This window comes from Dipteris shenzhenensis, chromosome 7 (assembly GCF_047967505.1).
Source record: "Dipteris shenzhenensis isolate YYH24624 ecotype China chromosome 7, Dip_SZ_1.0, whole genome shotgun sequence".
Taxonomy (NCBI): Eukaryota; Viridiplantae; Streptophyta; class Polypodiopsida; order Gleicheniales; family Dipteridaceae; genus Dipteris; species Dipteris shenzhenensis.
The window spans coordinates 16,354,337-16,374,190 of NC_141602.1; the positions used below are offsets into that span (position 1 = coordinate 16,354,337).

At 39.9% G+C, this 19,854-nt stretch overlaps 1 protein-coding gene across 1 annotated transcript; it reads left to right on the top strand.

Annotated features, from left to right (window-relative positions):
* The first annotated feature begins 16,574 nt into the window (after nucleotides 1-16,574).
* LOC147900005 (uncharacterized) lies at nucleotides 16,575-19,010 on the top strand. The gene is made up of 3 exons (XM_087376535.1): nucleotides 16,575-16,767; nucleotides 16,864-18,092; nucleotides 18,272-19,010. The coding sequence occupies exons 2-3, from the start codon at nucleotides 17,256-17,258 to the stop codon at nucleotides 18,527-18,529; spliced, it is 1,095 nt and encodes a 364-aa protein (XP_087232661.1). The 5' UTR covers nucleotides 16,575-16,767; nucleotides 16,864-17,255; the 3' UTR covers nucleotides 18,530-19,010.
* Nucleotides 19,011-19,854: the final 844 nt, after the last annotated feature.

Sequence of the window (19,854 nt, forward strand, 5' to 3'; positions counted from 1 at the left end):
GAGCAAGAACCAAGTAGGGGACGGTGCACTCGCCCACCTGGATTGACCTGTTCTCCTTGGATGGACCTGTTCTGTGATTTGGGTTTGTGGATCTTTGACCATCGTGGTGAGCCAATGGGACTCTTTCATCTCCCCGCATTGCATGCCTTGGAACAGACGCAATTTTGATTTCTGTTCTTTGCTTTTGCTCGTGTGATTTCTGTTTTTCTTTGCTTTTACCCACGAGCAGGTGTCGTTGGGAGCAGAGTTGTTATGAGCCCGCAATCAGAGGATCATTTATTTTTGCAACACAGCTCCAGAGATGAACAAGGCAGAGGACCGGGAGCAGCAGCAGAGCATTCTGGAGTGTGTTCAGATGTCTGATGAAGAAGAAGGAAGAGCAGGAGCAGAGGATGGTGGAGCATAGTGTTGAGAAAGAAGTCTGATGATGAAGAAGGAGTAGAGTATGCTGGAGACTCAGATGAGATGTCTGTTTGAGAAGGGAGAGCGGGAGAACAGGATGTTTAGATTGATGTTTTGATTGATTTCTGAGATCAGCTTCGCACTGATGATGAAGCAAGAGCTTGTTTGAACTTTGATTTTGCTATCTGTCCGCTTCCAGTAAAAAAGTCTTCCGCATCCCAACGGCAGCATCTTTGGGGATGTTCTCACCCATACAAGACGCAAAATAGGAGCTTTTGTTTGGCGTTCCGGACGGAAAACTGAGAGGTGTGGTTTTGTTTTATCTGACTTTGGTGCTCCTGTTCTCCCTGGCCCCCACAAACACACCCATCAAGCTCTCAATTTCCAGCCTCGAGTACTCAGCTTCCAGCAAACAGGAGCAGAGAGAGAGAGCTAGAAAGACACATGTCGACCTGGGCATTGGGAGATGGAGGTGGGAGCTATTACAGATGCAAGCAAACTGAGAAAGCATAGCTATAGCAGGGAAGATGTTGATGAAAGCACAGAGCTTGACAGACTCCACAGAAAAACAGAGAAGATAAAGAAGGGTTGCCAAAGCCTTGCATTCATGGATATTCACAATGAACATATACCAAGAGCCTTTCCTCCTCAACATCATGAGGCTAGCCCCTCATATCCCTCTTTCTTCCCCATGAGGGGCAGCCTTTAAGAAGCAGCTCCCACGTTTCAGAAGGCTAGCATATATTCCAGCCCCATGGCATATGCAGAGTAGACGAGCAATTGTCGTCACGCTAGTAATTTGCTTGCCAAAGTTTCCATCATGTCAGTGATTCAGACGCAAATTTGGACGTCGCAGCCGTAAGCACAAAAATGGAACGTTGATATTTGCTTAAGAAACACTTCTCCCCGTATTGCCCGAGTGGAGACGAAAAATTTCCGTCTCCACCAGAGCACCTGCAATGCTGCGCAACTCTTGGGGCTCGACACGGGAACAACGCAAGCCATGGCATAAGTTTGCAAATATGTCGAAGAATGCCATCACGGGAACGTCCTCTTAGCAACAACAAACTTGCCCTTTCAGGTGCCCATTTAAAGTGGACTTGTTCCTATAGCGTCAATTTCTATGTAGTGGACATTGAAGATATAGGTAGGAGTTACCCACCCATACTCGGTTTCCCCCAAAAAAAGGTGATCAGGACTTGCTTCGTATCTCGTCCCTCCAATCAGCTACCCCTCCAACTCTCTCTCTCCCTCTGCTCAGCCCCCCTTTCCTCAACCTCACCTCTCTCCCTTCGCTCAGTCCAACCTCCCCCCTTGTCTCCCTCTCCTCTCCTCTCCCTTCTAACTACTCTTGCCCCATCTCCCTCTGTGAGCAAAAAAAACAATTTTTTGGCTTGCCATGGGTAGGCCTTAGTGAAGGTTGTGGTTTTGAGATGGGAAAAATAAAATTACTGTTATTATTTATGCTATGTTACATGTTTTGGCAAAGAGTATTGATGATTTGGCCTTTTATGACTTTTGGGCCATTCGAATTTACTCCTCTTTGCACACTCTTTCCTTTTCACCATGAGGCCTCCAATTTTTATGCTCTCTAGGCATTTCACTCACAACACAAGCAAGCCTAATGATTGATAGATATATCATTCACCTTGTTCTAATTTTGCTGGAGGGCAGTGCACCCAACACCATGTGCCTCTTGTTTTGTAAAATGAATCCTTCTTGAAACTCATGTGCACATTTCTACAAGAAGGCCTTCAATCCGTCCTTTCAGGGGTGCCAAAAAAAAGAATTTTCAAGCTTCTTGAGACACACTAACAATGAGAAATTAGGCAATAATATGCATGCATTTAGGAGTTCCACTATCTTTGTCTCCTAAAACCATGCAAAACAAGGTCATTATTCTCTCTCACGAAGGACTAGGAGAAAGTTGCAAACTCTTCTTGTGTGGCATGCTCCCTCATCTATTCCGAATTTTGCAGCCGAAAGTTCCTCTAGCAATATTTGGAGCAACATGGGAATGTACTGTGAAGAAGCAATCTTGGAATAGCTAGATGGGGTCCTTCCATCACCGCCCTGCAAACACACTCGTCCTCTATTGCCTCCGCCCCCCCTCCTCTTCCCATTGCTACTTTGGCCTACACTCGCCAAGCACAAACATCTCTTGAGCAAGGACAATCACAATCAATTAAGCATCTGACTAATTCTTCTATTCCATTGTTGAATGGATGCTTGCATCTACTCATGACAAAGCAATCATCCGCCGTCTTGGCCAACATGTGGCCTTGATCTTACCACCATGTGGCAATGCATAACAATTATCGCTTAAGTTACATGGTATCTAGATGAGGTGCAAGTCTTATGCCTTCCCAATCACATGATAGAGTTGAGTGGACTTTAAAAGTAAACATCCATGTGCACGTAGCTTTCCACTGGATATCCAAAAAAATTGGTCACCCTAGGAATCATTAAGGGTAGGGTTTTGGTACATGTCTTGGGAACAAAATCGAGACCCATCACAAGCCATCTATTCAAGAAATGAGTTCGTCCAAGTAGGACATCTTCTCATTATAAACCACCTTCTTAGCCTTTTTTTTAACCTACCAAATAATTATTTAGTAGGCAAAACATAACTCACACGAATGTATCAAGTCGTGGGACTTGGTTGACTAAGGAATTGCCTTACCATCTTGCCTGTCACCCAATCAATATCAAAATCTTGATTGCCATTCTTTATAATATAACAAAGAAATGAGCTTTGGCCTTTTTGTATCATTGCAAGATATCGTATTCAACTTGGTCTCTATGAGTCAAGGGAGGCAATGCATTAAAAACTTGGCCCACTTGAGGTTTAAGAAAGGGGACGAGTGGCTCATGATTTGTGAACCATTTCAAAATGCTCTATCAATTGCATGCATTGAGAGAGAAAGGCTAGCTATGGTGGCATTTAGTCTTAGGCAATTCTCAAAATTGTACCTATGCTCGTACTTTTGAATTGTAGCTATGCTCTTGAATGGCACTCATTCACCCAAACCCATTTCTTAGTATACCTCATCAAGTTAATATGACACCTCATTTAATTACATCATTGATTTGAATATAGTATAGTCGTACAGATTTGAAGATGCATTGCATTTGCCATGTATGTATCTAATTTTTTAAAATTAGCCTTTCATATCCATATAAAGTTCAAATAAAGTTATGTAAGGTCTACAACATCAAATGTCATTACACTCTCTGCAAGGCACCCGCGTCACAACCACTTCAATAGTGATGCCACCTTCCATGAAAGCAAGAGAAGCAACATGCTTGTAAAGCATTAAACAAAATTTCCTTGCATTGGCTGAAGCATTGAGTTGAAAGAGAAAATGAAATTTTTTATACTTATACAAGTACATATGATGAATAAATGTTAATCTTACAATTGATTCTAGACCCAATACAAGATTTCACTACTGCTTCACTATTACATTCATCCTCATCTGACTCTAAGTCATCCTCTTTTGATGAACCATTAGAATACTCTATATATGTATGTGAACTTTATGAATTGTCCACCTCATCATTGTTTTTTTCCACTTGTTACATGTTCACTTTGTCATCCTTGATGGAATCATCATCGAAACCATGTATTTGTTCTGGGCATTCCATACTTTCAATGTTATGGCCTTCAAAGCTAGGCTTTGCACACGCACTCACATGGATGATATGCTACCAGATGTAAACAAAATAATCATGATTAAAAATTTAAATATCCAAGTAATGTTAAGTTAAAAGTGTTTTGGGTCACATGTTGTTTTTAGAAAAGCAATAAGAGAAACTTAGATTTGCCAACCGTGAAGTAACAACATGATGAACTAAATATTGAACCTATTATGTTAATCACTTACTCACATACTCTTCACTAAACAAATGTGTTCATTGGATCTTGATAGATTTTTGTTGAATCTACGTGGGGAAAACTAGTATTATTATTTCTCCCAATCACATGAGCTCCTCTATAGACTATTGAAAACCAACTTGCATCAAATGAATTATTGGAGTCCTTTGTAATCCACTCAGATGATCCATTGTCTTATACATTTTCTCAATGGTATTCACATCTCTAGGACTCCATTTTTTATTTAAAATACAAATACAATTTTGCAATCATACGAGTTGCAATGCAAATTGATTTGGTTGATTTTGAAGTGCTAACCATATGTTCATAGTGCTAAAAATAGTCATTACTACCATTTTGACAATTTATAAATTAGTATTGGATGAAACTTCAAAAGCAACAAAAGATGGTGGCTATTTGCATTGCAAAGTAAGACTTCATCCCTTGTTGAGTTTTGGTTCTTGAGTCATGATTCCTATCCTTGGGATAATTTCTATTGCATTGCATGATGCAACCACTTGGGAACCACTCTAGGTGCAATTACTTGGGATCTTCTCCAATGCTTCTAGAAATATAGGATTGTCCTTTTCCAACTCGCATTTTGCCTCCTCATACTTCATGATCCATTTGTCCAAAATATAAATCCTCAAAATTGCAACCCATCATCTCCTCTATCGTTAGATCCTATGCATGTTCAAAAATTTTGTCCTACTTATTCAGTGCCTCATTCTTATCAGTACGATAGATACACAGTTGAACACTGCGTGCCTCAAGCTCTTCCCTCTGAAAAATATTTTTCTCTCATAATAAAAGCCTTTTATATGTAGGATTGTCCAACTTTGTCATTCCTTTCTCATGCCATCCTATACTAGTGAAGTCAAAATTAAGCTTTGATAAGATTAAAAATATCTCAGTGTAGAAGACAACTTTAGAGCCATACATTACTTGAGTTTCACATCCTCGTGTTGGGATTCAGAACCTCTTGTGTGTGAATCCACCTTTAAGTGTGGATAGGAGAATTCTACCATGTGTCACTACCCTTTGTGTGTGCACAAGCACGCGTGCATGTGCATGTGAGTGCACGCACATGTGTGCGTCCATGTGTGCATGCATGCACGCATCCGTGCGTGTTTTTGTGTGTGTGTGTGTGTGTGTGTGTGTGTGTGGAAGACTTTACAACATCCCTTTGCATAGTGAAAAGACAAAAGAGCGAAGCTAGACAATGAAACAGGAGTAATTGCATTAATGGCAAAGTTTGTATAAGTCAATGAATCCCTGTTTATAAAGGAGACTAGCAGTGGGCACTTTTGTAGAAATGACTTTGTGGAAACTGTATGGAAGTTGAGCTTGGCTAAGTCTTGGCAAGCATCACTTTTATTGAAGAGGGGAGTCTGCCTACCTGCCACCATCCAACAAGAAAACATGATAAGAACCAGGTTAACTTCAGTTATGAAGACAGATGTCATAAACCCTCCTCCCTTGTTATCGGGGTCACAATAAACAAGAAGCTTAGCCATAAACTTATCCAACATAATGTTTGAAGGGAAATTTTTGAAGGGCGATTATAAAGGGATAATGTAAAGGGAAATTCTAAAAAGAAAAAATACATAACAACTTTTAGGGGAATTTTTTAAAAAGGGAAGGGGAGGAGGACTCCTAGGAAGGAATGAAGAAGAAATTATGAATAAGGAGAAGGGGGAAGGAACTAAGAAAATAGAGAAGGGGGAGGGACGATAGATAATTAGAGAAGGGGGAAGAAAAGAAAAAAATCTTTTTAATAAAAAAGGAAAGGAACAAACCTATTGAAATCAAAGGGGATACGGAAAGATATAAATGATTAGGAAGTAAATGTCATAATAGGGGCTTTCTCGACATCCTCTAGTAAGTGCCAACAATATAGGGGTTAATCAGCAACCTCTGGTAACTATCACCATCATAGGTGGGTACTCCACACCCACAAGCAAAGTCCAATAAATTAATCACACAAATTATTGGAGGGGGTAGTCCACACCTCACTTGCACAATTGTTCTATAGCTTTAACAAGGAAAGTAAGGGTCACCAACAAGGGGTAATCCATAAAGTTATTAAGCTCCAACAAAATAACCAACATAAAATATATACCTATCCCAATATGAAGACAAATCTATAAGGAAAATAATTATATAAACATAGGAGATAAGGCAATTACATACAGGGGGAAAGAAGAATAGATGGAATAAGAAGGGGGGGCAGTTAATAAAAGACAAGAGAATAAACCATGTAAAAAAGGGGGGAATGAAGTAACAAAAAAGGCAAGGGGGTTAAACATGTGTGTACTAACTACTAAGCAAACCTGTGAGACTTGCATGGACCAATCTCGAAGGGCGGGGTATAGTACAACAGTGAGGGGCGCCTGGGCAGTATAGTGAGTCGAGGTCGTGCCAGGAGCCAGACTACCGTGCAAGGATCACAATAGATGGGAGTCATGGATGATGAGAGAATAGAGTACTGGAGGTAGAGAGGTTCGAGGTCGCATGGGCGGGCAATGGGACTTGGCAATAAAAAGGTCGAACGGGTGGAGCATAGACTGCACCGCTGCAGAGGTGGTCGCATGGCCCGCATCAGTCTGCAGCAGTGAAGGGGGAGAAGCAAGGGACCGACTGAAGGGAACTAGAGGTAGGTAGAGGGCAGTGTACGACGCGGCACATGGGTTTGGCAACGTCTTTTAGTCGTGGAGAAGGGTTAGAATAGATTATATATATAGGGAGACTAAGGGGCAGGGAGGTTTAGTCAGGTAGATAGCCGGGCAGTTTAAGGACTATCTTGGGAGGCGGGGGCAATTGTCAATATGCACCAAAGTGCATGAAAGTGTGGGATGGGCGGGTAATTAGTGGCGATTAGACTAGAGCGAGGAGGGGGACTTTAATGAGGGTAGGCCACTAAGTTAGGCCCTTACCAAAAAATAAAGTTAGATTTAGAAGTAAAAAAATATAAGAGTAAGGAAAATAGTTTACTTGAGTTTTACAAGGTTAGGGAATCATGACTTTATGAGATATTATAGTTAATTAGCTAGAGCTGATCAAGAAAGAAATTGGATAATTAGAAAGAATAACCGAAGTAATTAAAAACAACAAAATAGAAAAGAAAAGGAGTTAGAGGAAAAAGAAAAAAGGAAGGAAATAGTAATAACACATTCTAAAATTAATTTAAAGAAAATTAAAAGGAAAAAAGGAAATTTAAAGAAAAATCAAAGAAAAAATAAAAGGGGACCAATAGGGAAAAAATGAGAGAGAGAGAGAGAGAGGTAGAGAGAGAGGCATAAGATACGAATAAATTAAAAATTTACGAGAAAAGAAGAAAAAGGTAGGGGCAAGAGTTTAATGAGGAGAAACTAAGAAAACATTAAAAAATGAAGAAATAAGGAAGAATTAAAGAGAATAACAAAAAGGAAGAAAAAATAGAGATTTAAGGAAAAAATTAAGGAAAACAAGGAAAAATAAGGAAAATTTAAGGAAAGTTAAGGAAAATGAGAAAAAACAAGGAAGGAATAAGGAAAATAAGGAAAAATAAGAGATAACTAAGGAAAACAATAAATAATTAGTAAAAACAAGGAAAAATAAAGGGGGATTAAGGAAAACGTAATAGGAGAAATAATTTAAAATAAGGAAAAAATAAAAAAGAAAAACATTATTAAATTTTAAAAATTTTAAAAAAGGGGGGGAAATTAGGGAGAAATTAAGGGGAGAATAAGGGAGTTTGAGGGAAAAGAAATTAGGGAAATTAAGGGGAGTTGTTGAGGGGAGCTCTAATGAGCAAGTGGCAAAACAAATGGAGGAAGGGAAAGTAAGCGTGTGTGTTGGGGGGGGGTTGATTCTATGGGTTAAAAGATAAGGCTATAACCCTATATCAACATTTACTCAATTATAATGGAATATATGGAAGTAGTTTGTTTGGTTTATCATCTTCTTAAATTAACCTGGTATCAGTGCGCGGATTTGTTCCAACCATGGAGTTTCCTGTTTTGCTACTATTCTCTAAGAGGATATTCATTTGCCATTCTTGCATGAGTCATCTCCTTTCCGAATTGTCACCATTGCTGCAAATAGTCATCAGGTCGGTGCTTGTTTCTTTGTTGCTATTCTTTGAGCTTCCACCTTGCTTCTACAAGCTAAAATGTGAAAAATGTATTCTCTGTGACTAGGGCATCTTTTACAATGACCATCTCTACTATTAGTCCACATTGCTCCTATTCGCATCTCCTATTTTGCATTAATTAATTTGTCTCTTCATTGCATGATCTAGCCTAAGGTATTTGATAAGTGATTAACCCATCTCTTATGCCTCCCCTCCATTGCTCCCTCGCTTCCCCTCTCATCACCGCCTACACTCTTCCTTGCTAGCTTCCCCCTCCATCATTACCTCTCACTCCCTCACTTCCCCTCCCATCACCATCACTCTCTCCTCGCTCCTCCATAGCCTCCCTCTCCTAAAAAGAGTGGCATAACCAACATGAAGAGGTCATTAGCAAATTGCTGATTAACCAGGTGTTTACCTGTCAATACCATGAAGAATAGAGTAGAGGTGCAATTGGGCATCTTTGCCTTATAGATCTCATTAAAGGGAAAGGTTATGTCATCACACACCACTCTTTTGAAACATTTTTCAGAACAAGTTTAATGAAGGAGACAAAAGTTGGCCCTAGGATCATATCTTGAAGGGACTAAATGATGAAATCCCATTCCCTATCATAAGCCTTATCAAAGTCAACCTTTAAGAAACAAATATCTTGATAAGTATCCTTACAATATTCACACTCTTCCCATAAAGTGACAATGGCTTCTAAAAGGTGCCTACCCTCAATGAGCCTGCAGAATCCATGAGACCATTCTTCTTTGAATCCATTACATAAAGAACTTTGGAAAAGATTTTATAATTGTGATTTAGCATTGTAAGAGGTCTCCAATTCTTAAGGATATGTTTCCTACCTACTTTTGGTTTGATAATGCCTCCATTGATTTGGGCAGGTAAAGGTTTTGTCTAAATACTTTCCTAGCAGACTACAAGAAACAGGAGTCTTACCATCTTTCATAACATTAATTGCCTCTTTAATCTCTTCAAGAATCAAGGGATCTTCAAGCAAAAAATTATCAAAATTTTGCTCAAACTGTTTTCTAAACTCTTGGTAGGTCCTTCTAGCTAAAACAACATCCTCAGTCAATTGAATATTATCAAACGAGAGAGCTTGGAAAAGTTGCCCAATAAGCTGAAGATTTTCTTCTTCATTAGTGACAAAAACATCGTCACTCAAGGGATCTCTTTATTATCCCTCTTTCTTTTGATAGCTTAAAATTTTCTTTTAAAGGTCTATCTATTTTACCTCCCACCATTCCCTAAAGTACACCTTAGCATCATTTACTCTAACCTATTTTAGCATCTTGAATATTTTAGGCTCTTGTCCTCCTAAGCTTTGACATTACCTTGTCTAGCTTGCATTTCTAGATTCTCAATGGTGACTACCATCTGTTCATCCTTTGTGCTCTGATTCTAACTCTATTCTTCCTGGCATTTTTTAGAATAGGCTGAGTTTCATCTACAAATTTTGCCAAGGCTCTGCAACCAATAAATTGATATCACAGGACTATTTCACATTGCAAAGATTAATCTTTAAAATAAAAAGAGCTAGGCCAACTTTGAACCAAGAGGAAGCTTTTCTTCCTATCCCAAAATCACACACTAACAATAGGGGCTTATGATCAACGATGACAAGCGAGGAAGATTTTCTTCTTGTCCCAAAATCACACACTAACCAGAGGGGATTATGATCACAGATGACAAGGGAGGAGAAAGTATGGGTGGTGATCTTGGTAGCCTTGCGCACAAGTTCTTGTGACAGATAGGCTCTCTTAAGCATTGGTTCCCTTTGTAAGTCCCTAATTTGTATATTTGACCAAGTAAAAGTCACTTGAGTGCCAGGGTAGAGTATCCTTGAATGCATCCCAACTCAATACTTTTGGACCTCTGATAATAGTACCTTCAATCCATCTATCTGGTCTACTCTCCACCATGGCATTACCATTCCAAAAAAAAATTAGGCATCCCAAGTTCTCTATCTGTCATGAGATCCAGTAGGAGCATACAAAGAAGCAATAGTGTGTTGGACAACCTTTATTGACAATTTAAGTGCAATCTATTTGTTCTCATTATCAACTCTCTCTCTCTCTCTCTCTCTCTCTCTCTCTCTCTCTCTCTCTCTCTCTCTCTTTCATTACCTTGTTTATAATGTGAGAGGATTCCAATAGTGAACTACCCTTTTGGTGAAAAACCATTCTCTCCTCTTATCAATGGATTGAGTCTAGCAACAAGGGTTTGGTCAGTCACCTTTATCTCTTGCAAAGCAAGAAAATTTGGAGAGAGAGAATTCTCTCTAAGGCAATTGGTGATAATCTCCCTCTACAAGGCTCTGTCAGCCCACACGTAGTCAATGTGAGGAAAGTGATAGGCTTACCTACCACCCCTTTTTGGCCTTGGAGTTAGGGCTCTTGGCCTTAGAAGTTAAATCCTTAGCATTTGATAGTCTTCTCTTGTCATGCATCACAACAAGAGCTTTCCTTTGAACAGTGACATCCTTTTTAGCCGGTTTTCAGGAGTCATTTCTTCTTTCGAGTCCTCATCATTACCTGTTGTTTGTCTGTCATCAGTTCTATTTGTGTCTCCCTCAAACTCTCTAGACTAGCCATCTTCCAACTACTCATTTGATTTCTCTCTTATCCACGAGCGTAGGTGTCAAGTGCATCAAAGAGATCCTTTGAGATAATAGAAGTGTCACCTGTGTGGGATCTCTAAGTAGCCAAACTTAAAGAATCCTAAGTAAATTGACCGGTACCCTTGTTTTTTCGAGGGTCAATAGGATTCTTCGTCTTAACAACCTTTGGCACCCAATGCTCTTCAGTGGCAGTAGAAGCGTTAATTGGGGGGGGGGTTATTCCTACAACAATGTGTCAGAAATAGCGAAGAGGATTTACAAGACTGATAAATGTGCAAGAGACAATGCAAAACATAGTCAATAATGTGGCTTTACAAGGGTGGCATATGTAGTGCCAAAAGTGTGGAATTATGTTGAATCTAATAGAAAAACCACTCTACCAAGTGCATCACTAATGTGATGAATTGCCCACTACCAAAGTACTGAGGTGGTATGCCAAATGTATAATGTGAAGATCGATGATAGATTTGAGTGGATTGACTGCATTAGGAGCTAATTGGTTATTTCAATCAAGGATTCATGTGGATTAATGGAGTCGGATCTTCTCTAGGTCTACAACTAGGCTACACATTGATGCATGAAATGCACTAGAAGTTTTATCTTTGTTCATTTTATGTGCTGGGTTAAAGAAGTTATGATGGATCAAGAAGTGGTTTCAATAATGAGGATTGAATTTATGAATAACAAATATGATATCTATGGTAATCAATGTGTAAAGCATGATCTATTGTGCATTTTTGTTTCTAAGCAACAGTGCAAAATTCCTCATGGATCAAAAGTTACGCTATTTCAAAATTCGCCAAATTTCTCCCAAGGAGGAGTGGTCAAAATGATGATGTGGCATCATGGTGATGTAGTACTATGAGTGCATATGCTACATGCAAAAGTGTGCATGTGTAGCATTGTGCTTAATGGCACATAATGACATGGCAGTATGCCACATGTCTTAAATGATATGGCACATAGTGAGCTAGCTACAAACATGGTAGCATGATGATGTGGTAAGTAACACGTGGCTATTGATGATGATGCGGTAGATGCTGATGTAAACTTTCTATCCTAAAGGTATCTTCCACATGACCTGTAGTGTTAAGGGACCTATGGAGAGGAAGAAGATCAAGCTAAGGAGATGATGTTGACTGTCACAAGGAGATGGAGAAGATGAGTTATACCTCTGTATTTTGTGTGCTGCTTTTGAGTTGATCTTGTCTATGTGGCTATTGCTTCATCTGTTGATGGTGTGGTCGACACTTGTAGTGCTTGCTGTGTCCATCACCAAAGCTGCATTCTATGTTGATGTTTTTACTGTGCATTGTTTGCATGCTTCTATTGTTGTGTTGACTAGCTTGTGTTTTGCTTTTTGTCTTGTTGTTATTTGTGTGTGTCGTGGATGTTTATGCTATTATTGCCTTGTGGCTGCTTGCATGTGCTAGCCTTTGCTCTATTTGCTTTGCTGCTATGTGAAGTTGCTACTCTTTACTTGGATTCTACGTTGGCTTGCACTTTGCTAGTCATGAGTACTTTGTTGGTCATGTAGCCTCATTCTTCAAATGGCCTTGTTTTATGTTTTTCATTGTAGTAGCAAACACATGGTTTTGTGCTATAATAAGCATTTACAACAAAATATGTAGCCTCATTCTTCAAATGGCCTTGTTTTATGTTTGTCATTGTAGTAGCAACCACATGGTTTTGCGCTATAATAAGCATTTACAACAAAATATGCACAAATAATAAATAGACAAAATTAGCATAAGGAAGGCATGGTGTGACACGAAGCCTCACACAAGGTTTTAAATCCTCAATGGCACCTTAATGTATAGTACACTCTTTTGGTCCTTCGCCCGTCTGTACTTATTTTCTTTTGTTGGGTGGGATTTACCTTTTCTTTTAAGTTCCCTACCATGTGACTTCTACCCTCATCCTTCACAAGGCTTCAATTCTTCTTTGTTTGATGGGATCTTCAAGAGTGCATAGTGGTTGGTCTTTCTGGGGCTCCTCAATGCCAACAAAGCTCGTTTTCTCTATCACTATGTCGCAACTTACAAAACTAGGAGGGGATATTTGAGACATTAGACTTGCTTTCTTCTTGGGTGTGCTAGATTGCATCGTTGTACATCTCTCCATTAGTTCTACCACTGAATTATGATAGGGTCTTCTTTTCTCAATGTGGGCTATGCTCCTGACCCTTCTTGATCATCTTTCGTTCCTCCTCTACAATGCCTAAATATTCTAGCACATTAATTTATGTAAATTGATATCATTTAGGTTTTGCATCAATCATTTAGGGTATGCCCTTATGAGCATTCTCCATAGCATGATTATGGTTTTCAATCCAACTTGTTTTGGTCTAAATATAATCCATCAATAGTTTAGTAGCCTATGCAAATTTAGGGAACAATTTTGTGAATTAGCATGTTGCAATTAGTAATTAGTAAGTCTAGTGTGTTATGAGAAACATAAGATCACCTATGTACTCACACCGACTCTATTTCTGGTGTCCTAGCATAGTGATCATCAAAATGTTTAGATCAGTTTTACCTTCCCCAAGATCTCACACCTTAGATTGGCTCCTAATGTGCACACTAATTCTCTATGCTACTCATATTCCTTACCTAGGGTGTTGAGGGAAAGAAAGGTCTATCACCTTGTAACCTTGGTATGATTTTGTTGCTTTGGAGGTTGGCAAGAAGTTAAGAGCTCACGCAAGGCTGCTTAAGCCCATAGGCTTGATGCAATGAGGAGTTCTATGCTTGCGAATTCTCTCGATCGCTTCCTGAAGCCACTTAAGGTTACCTGCCTTTAATTCTTGTTTAGCTAAAATAACCATCCTTGTGCTGATATTCTTCTCTACATGATTAATGATTCTTATTCTTGGTAGGGATGTAAATTGTTAATCATGCTAATTGATACTTGCTTGATCCCCCTGCTTGTTTTTTCATTTTAGTTCTCAGATGTCTTATTGTACCACATTACCACTCTTGCCATCTCTCAATTTGAAGCGTTTGATTCCTTTGTCTCTATGGTTCCATGTCTCCCTGATTTGAATGATTTTGATGACAGTTTCATGGTAATGCTAACACTAATAATTACTTGAATGCATGCATAGACTTTATGAATGTTTATCTATACCTTGAAAGTTGCTTTTGCCAATGGAATACTGATTACCCTAATATTTATCCATACCTTGAAGTTGCTTTTGCCAATGGCATACTAATTTCTTCCTCATCTACTTGTAGTAAATGCCAATTTGTGGCTTCTAATGTCTAAATTGTTGTTGCTCATATTACCTCTCCTCAATTGTCCTTGCATGAGCATGTCTAACATGACTTCAAATGTTGAAGGTGCACATTTAGGGATCACGGGTGTCACAATCTATGCATGATATGAGACAATGACACCTAGCTTTCAATTTACGGGTGTCACTATCTATTCATGATATGATACAATGACACTGACCTTTCAACTTATTTTTAGGCCAACAATACTGAGAATGTTTAAGTTGAATCAAAACTGTACTATCTTGCATCAATCGGTCAAGAAATCCATTCTAGTACAATATAATTAACATGTTTCATACTTTCAATCTCATCTCTTGATTTTTTCCATGCATCTACGCCTCTTGTCTTCTCTTTGATGATCATAAGCATGACATCTTTGGTGTTGAAATTGGTTATGTTTAGACTAATCTAGTTCTTTCATCTCACTCTACTTGCTCATCAACAACATCAGCAGTCTCTTAGTCGAGTGCTATGCTTTTGGGCTCTTTTTAGTTTCTAATGCCTTTGGCCTCTTTTTGGTTTCAATTACAATTCCCATTGCCAATTAGTTGTTGTCATCCAGCTCACTTTTTTTAATTTTAAAGAAAGATATTATCATGAAGTAAGGCCATTATATGTTCATTAATGATATTTGCTTGAGCTTTTGAACTTTTGAAATTTTAAATTTTAGTATGTGAATGATTGTAGTGGCTTCCTGATTGTTGCAAGATGATGAAAAATAGTTATTTGAACCAATGCTTTTGTTGGCTTCTATAATGCTATAAAAAGTGGTCTAGAGCTACACCAGAACTCTAGAATCTTGAGTAAAGTCTGGGTCCAGATGGGTTTAAATTTTGATCTATTTTCAACGAGTTTGTGAACTTCCAAATCTAATCCCAAAAATGACATATGGAGTCGTGGATTAAAGAGACTAGCACTTGTGGAAATGAGCTTTCAAGCCTTTAGACTTTTAGATAAGAGGCTTATGGACTAGGGTCCTTAAGCTACCAGGGAAGGGAAGTGGCTTCCAGGTTCCAAAGCAAATTTGAAGCTAGAGACAGTATTGTTTTGCTTTGATTTTCAATTGTATTTTCACCTTACACCATATATCATAAAGTTATGTGCAATCTTATGAGCCAAAATCTACTTCATATTGATGTAAAAATCAATAGAATATTATTATAATTATGTACCCAAACAATTCAACTAATAAATGTGAAATGTTTTTATGATGCATTCCAAATTTAGTTGCTTTTAAGAAAGGTCCTTAGTTGGTGGAGGAAAATACTCTACCATCGAAATGGGATTTTTAAGGCTTGACATTCCTTGTTAGTATGCCATTAGATCATATGGGATCCAATGGCCTAAAAAATTCTATGCAACGTGAACATTCCCCGCTGTCTTAATCATTGACTTTGAAGATAGGAAATGAAATATGTAGGAACCTTGTGTCCATATCATTAATGGTGGAAGTACCTCATTCATCCCTTTAGGAGCTCGAACTTGCAAAGTGAGCTTGGTCTTTTGGCTTTGAGGCCTCCATCCTCATCCCCTTCCTAGTGTGTGTCCCTGTTCTATAAAGTGTCGAAGCCAATTAAGATTTAATCTCAAATGTTTGATTAACCAAATTTGATTTCAACTATCCACTCACTTAAGATCTGATTTGATCTCAACTGCCTGATTGGTCCAATTTGCTCTTAGTTGTTTGATCGATTCAGGTTTGATCCCAAAACTGTGATTGGACCACTTTGATCTCAGTTATCCCTTTGATTAATCCACTTTGATATCACCCATGCCATCTCAGTTTGTCCTATCAGTCTACTTTCAAAAACAAAACTGTCAAGAGCAGCATCAAACTTGTCTTGTCCTAAATTCACAAGAATTCCCCAAAGAAGTGACAATAGAGACTCATGTTGAGAAGATCACTCTACACCACAATAACCTTGCATGAAAACATCGTATATGATGACTTTAGAGGTTAGCTAGTCATCAATCACTTTCTTTCTTAAATTAATGAAAGTAAATATATTTCCTTTCTTTACTAAAGGTTTTCTAGCTTGAATTCATTGTGCCATTCTTCTGTCTTTGCCTCAGTAGCTACTTAGAGAGACACTTGAGAAGCTATCTCAATTGACACAAGTAAAGGTGTGGGGTCGACTCAAATCTAATCCAAGCCATTTGATGCATAAAGAATTTGTCCCCAGCAATTTTCATTACTGGGCAAATTTCCTGTTGGAAATGCTGCCAAACTCCGGCCTGCCCCTCCCCCCGGCCATTCCAGCTGTGCAAGCCAGATTCTAGGCAGTTTCCTGCCTGGAATGTCATCCCCGCGTCCATTCCAACTTCATCTTTACCGATCTTCAGTGTTTTGATCACCCTTTCCTTCTGGCTATGGATTCCTTCGAAAACGTTGCAGGCATTGCAGCCCCTTCGATTCCTCATCCTCATCGACTCTCTGCCTGCCGACCTTGATCTCCCTCCAAACCAGGTACCATCCTCGATCTCGCCATTTCTGTTTTGAGTCTTGCAATTCAGCATGCATCTTGCCTCTTTCCTTTCTCTGATTTTGTGCGCCATTTTTCAGCTTCTCCGTCCATGTTTTCTCTTCGCTTCCCGACCTTCTCGCACGCCAATCTTGGAGCTGTCGGATTCTTCGCTCGTCATGCACTCTGTTGCGGAGACGGAGTCCTCCAACCTCTATGCGATCCAGCAGTTGACGGCTGTGAAATGTGGCGAGACAGCGAAATTCCAAACCATGAGGCTGTAGTGGCGGTGGCTGGGAGTCGATTTCTGTATATGTCTCCGGATAAGATCGCTATGTCATGATTTTGGATATGCTTCGTCGAAAATGCGTTTCGACGGAGGCTTGTAAGATCAGATATTTGGATCGGTGTACTTTTCGGTAACATTTTGTGAGCGAGCTCGCCTACAGAAGTAACAAGACACTGTTCGTCTTGGATTGCGATTGGCAGACAAATGCCTGCCCCTGAGAGTTCCTCCACCGGGCCTAGTCCTGTTTCCAATGCAGGGGCAAGCTCTAGAAAAGAAAAGAAAAAACAAGCGAAGGAAGAAAGAGACCGATTAAAGCAGGTTGAGAAGAAGAAGCGAAGGCTTGAGAAGGCCCTAGCTACAGCAGCTGCAATTAGAATAGAACTTGAGAAAAAGAAACAGAAGCGGAAAGAAGAAGAGCAGCGGCTAGACGAAGAAGGGGCTGCACTTGCTGAGGCAGTTGCTCTTCAAGTTCTGGTAGGGGAAGATGTGGATGTTCTTGAGGAGTCCATTGGTACTGACAACGATGTTTTTGAAGGGAACGACGAAACTTGTAGCCTCGGTTCTGAGGAAAAGGCTGATGACGCTGGCAAGCATCGAAGTGATTCTAGGAGCCCGAATCGTTCGCTTGGTCTAATGCAGTACGGAGGAGGTTGTACGTATGTGGTGGCAGCATCTGCAGAGGGCAAGTTAGAGACTGTAGGCAAAGAATTGTACAGTGATCGGGAGGTGTCCATGAAGCGCACATTTGAGCATGTGAACAGGGACAACTTTGGAAAATTTGAGGAATTGCAGGTGGAAAGGGGAGTGGTCTCTGAGTGGCAGATCTTTAACAATCCAGAAGACAATTTAAAGGCTAGTAATGAGAGGGCAAAGGCAGCAGAGGTGGCTGCAGGAATGGCAGCAGCACAAGCAGTTGCTGCCTTACGCATAGCAGAGGAGGCCAGGGCTGAGGCCGAGGCAGCAAAGAAGGCAGCAGAGGCGGCAATCAGTCAAGTTTTGGATAGAAAGCAACTATCAAATGTCGATGAAGTAGCACTCCAGGTGGGCTTCCATGTCTGTGCAATATGCTTGTCCTTCATGTCCAACTTTTGTGGTAATAGATTCATAATGAAGCTAAGGAACTAGTCAACCTTAAGATTTATCTGCATCATAGGTTAGATCACATCATCGAGTTTGATTTCAATGCATTAGACACATGCTCTTTGGATGCTTGCAAACAGGTCAATTTCCAGCCGATGAATATAGAGATGGAGAGAGATGAACTGAAGGCTCGGCTGGAAGAAACTGAACGCCAGCTGAAAGAAAAAACCAGACAGGTAGTTCATCTGGAGCAAAATCTGGAGGATATGGCTCAGTATCTGCTACATTTAAAAGCAAAGCTTCCTTATGTCACGGGTGGGGCTGAAAGGGAAGTTGAGTCTTCAGAGAGGGGCAGCACTAACCTCACAGAGTCATCAGGTGGAACCGTTGATCAGTGAAGGGCATTGTCTATGAACTGGAAAGTGATACAGCCACTGTGGCTGCTTGATTCCCAAGATTTGCTTTCCTTGATAGTTAGCGGTGATTTGAAGGTGCTGCAACTTCTTTCAACACAGGGTTTTTCAAATGTTGCATCTGCAAATACTGGATGCAACGTACAGGCAGGCTATGCCTCTGATTAGCGGATGTTTAATTGCAGGAAGGCTGCAATTATATGCACCAGAACTCTCCATAGCGTGTTTATTTTTATTTGCTCTAGATGAATTGGGCATATCGGAGTTGTGGTGTTAGGCTGTTATTTCACGCCTTTTGTCAATAGACTCTGGACTTGTTTTGATGAGCCTCGTCCCTACATGCTAGCCTTCATGACTGTGTCTGCCCACCATTTTCTGAAGCTTATCAAACTCTTATTGTGAGGGCCTTTGTATAAATATTCATGCTGGTATGTATGAGTGATACTTTTATACAATGCTCTACACTAATTGTTGGGCGCTGATGAAGTTGATGTGTATGTCACAATAGCTAGTATCTACTGTGCACAACCTTGTGGGTGAGTCGATAGGTCTAAAACACCCTTTTTTTTCTACATGATGGGTTTCCTGGATGCATTGCACGTGTGCGTGTGTATCTGCACAGAGTGCAGGTGTGCATGCATGAGATTATAATAGATTACTTTTCAAAATAATATAACAGGGAGTCACGAAGAGTTTGTTGTATCAGAAAGTAGGCTTGTAAAGCCATGGTTCTGCTTTAATACTCAGGCAAGAGATTGCAAAGAGCAAATGCTTATGCAGTCATGAATGTCACAACAAATCACTAGAATTTTTGTCAAATTTTCAGATACATATGTTTTTGTTGCTTCTTTATCATTTGATCAAATAAGCCAAAATTTTTACATTCAAGGCATCATTTGTGCACTGGGCACCGTTTATTTCTTGCACGCATACACATAGAACCTTGTTCTTGAATTGTCTGCAAAGTAAAGATCAGATTTTCTAACGGCTTCATTCATGCACGCTATTTTTACCGACCTGCCATGTGGGATGAACAGCCATTTATCACAATACCTCTGAGTGTCATGGCAGAATTGCCTCAGGTATTCCTCCACCGCCCATCAGTCTCAGGATGGTACGCTGTGCTGGGTAGTATGATGCCCACGTCTAAATTTCGCACCCCTGCCACTGACAATCTCCTGAGGAAATCCATGATGCTTGAACATATAATCAATGAACTGCGAGAACACATGATCAATGAATTGCCAGGCAATCTGAGATGCAGAATACTGTGCCTTGGTAGGGTTTTCTGAGCCTTTCAACTAGCACAT

What these genes read in the sequence shown, in the direction of transcription:
- LOC147900005 (XM_087376535.1), top strand. Translation starts at nt 17,256, where the DNA reads ATGCCTGCCCCTGAGAGTTCCTCCACCGGGCCTAGTCCTGTTTCCAAT. An exon ending in TCGATGAAGTAGCACTCCAG is followed by an intron (nt 18,093 to 18,271) that starts GTGGGCTTCCAT and finishes GCTTGCAAACAG; the next exon opens with GTCAATTTCCAGCCGATGAA.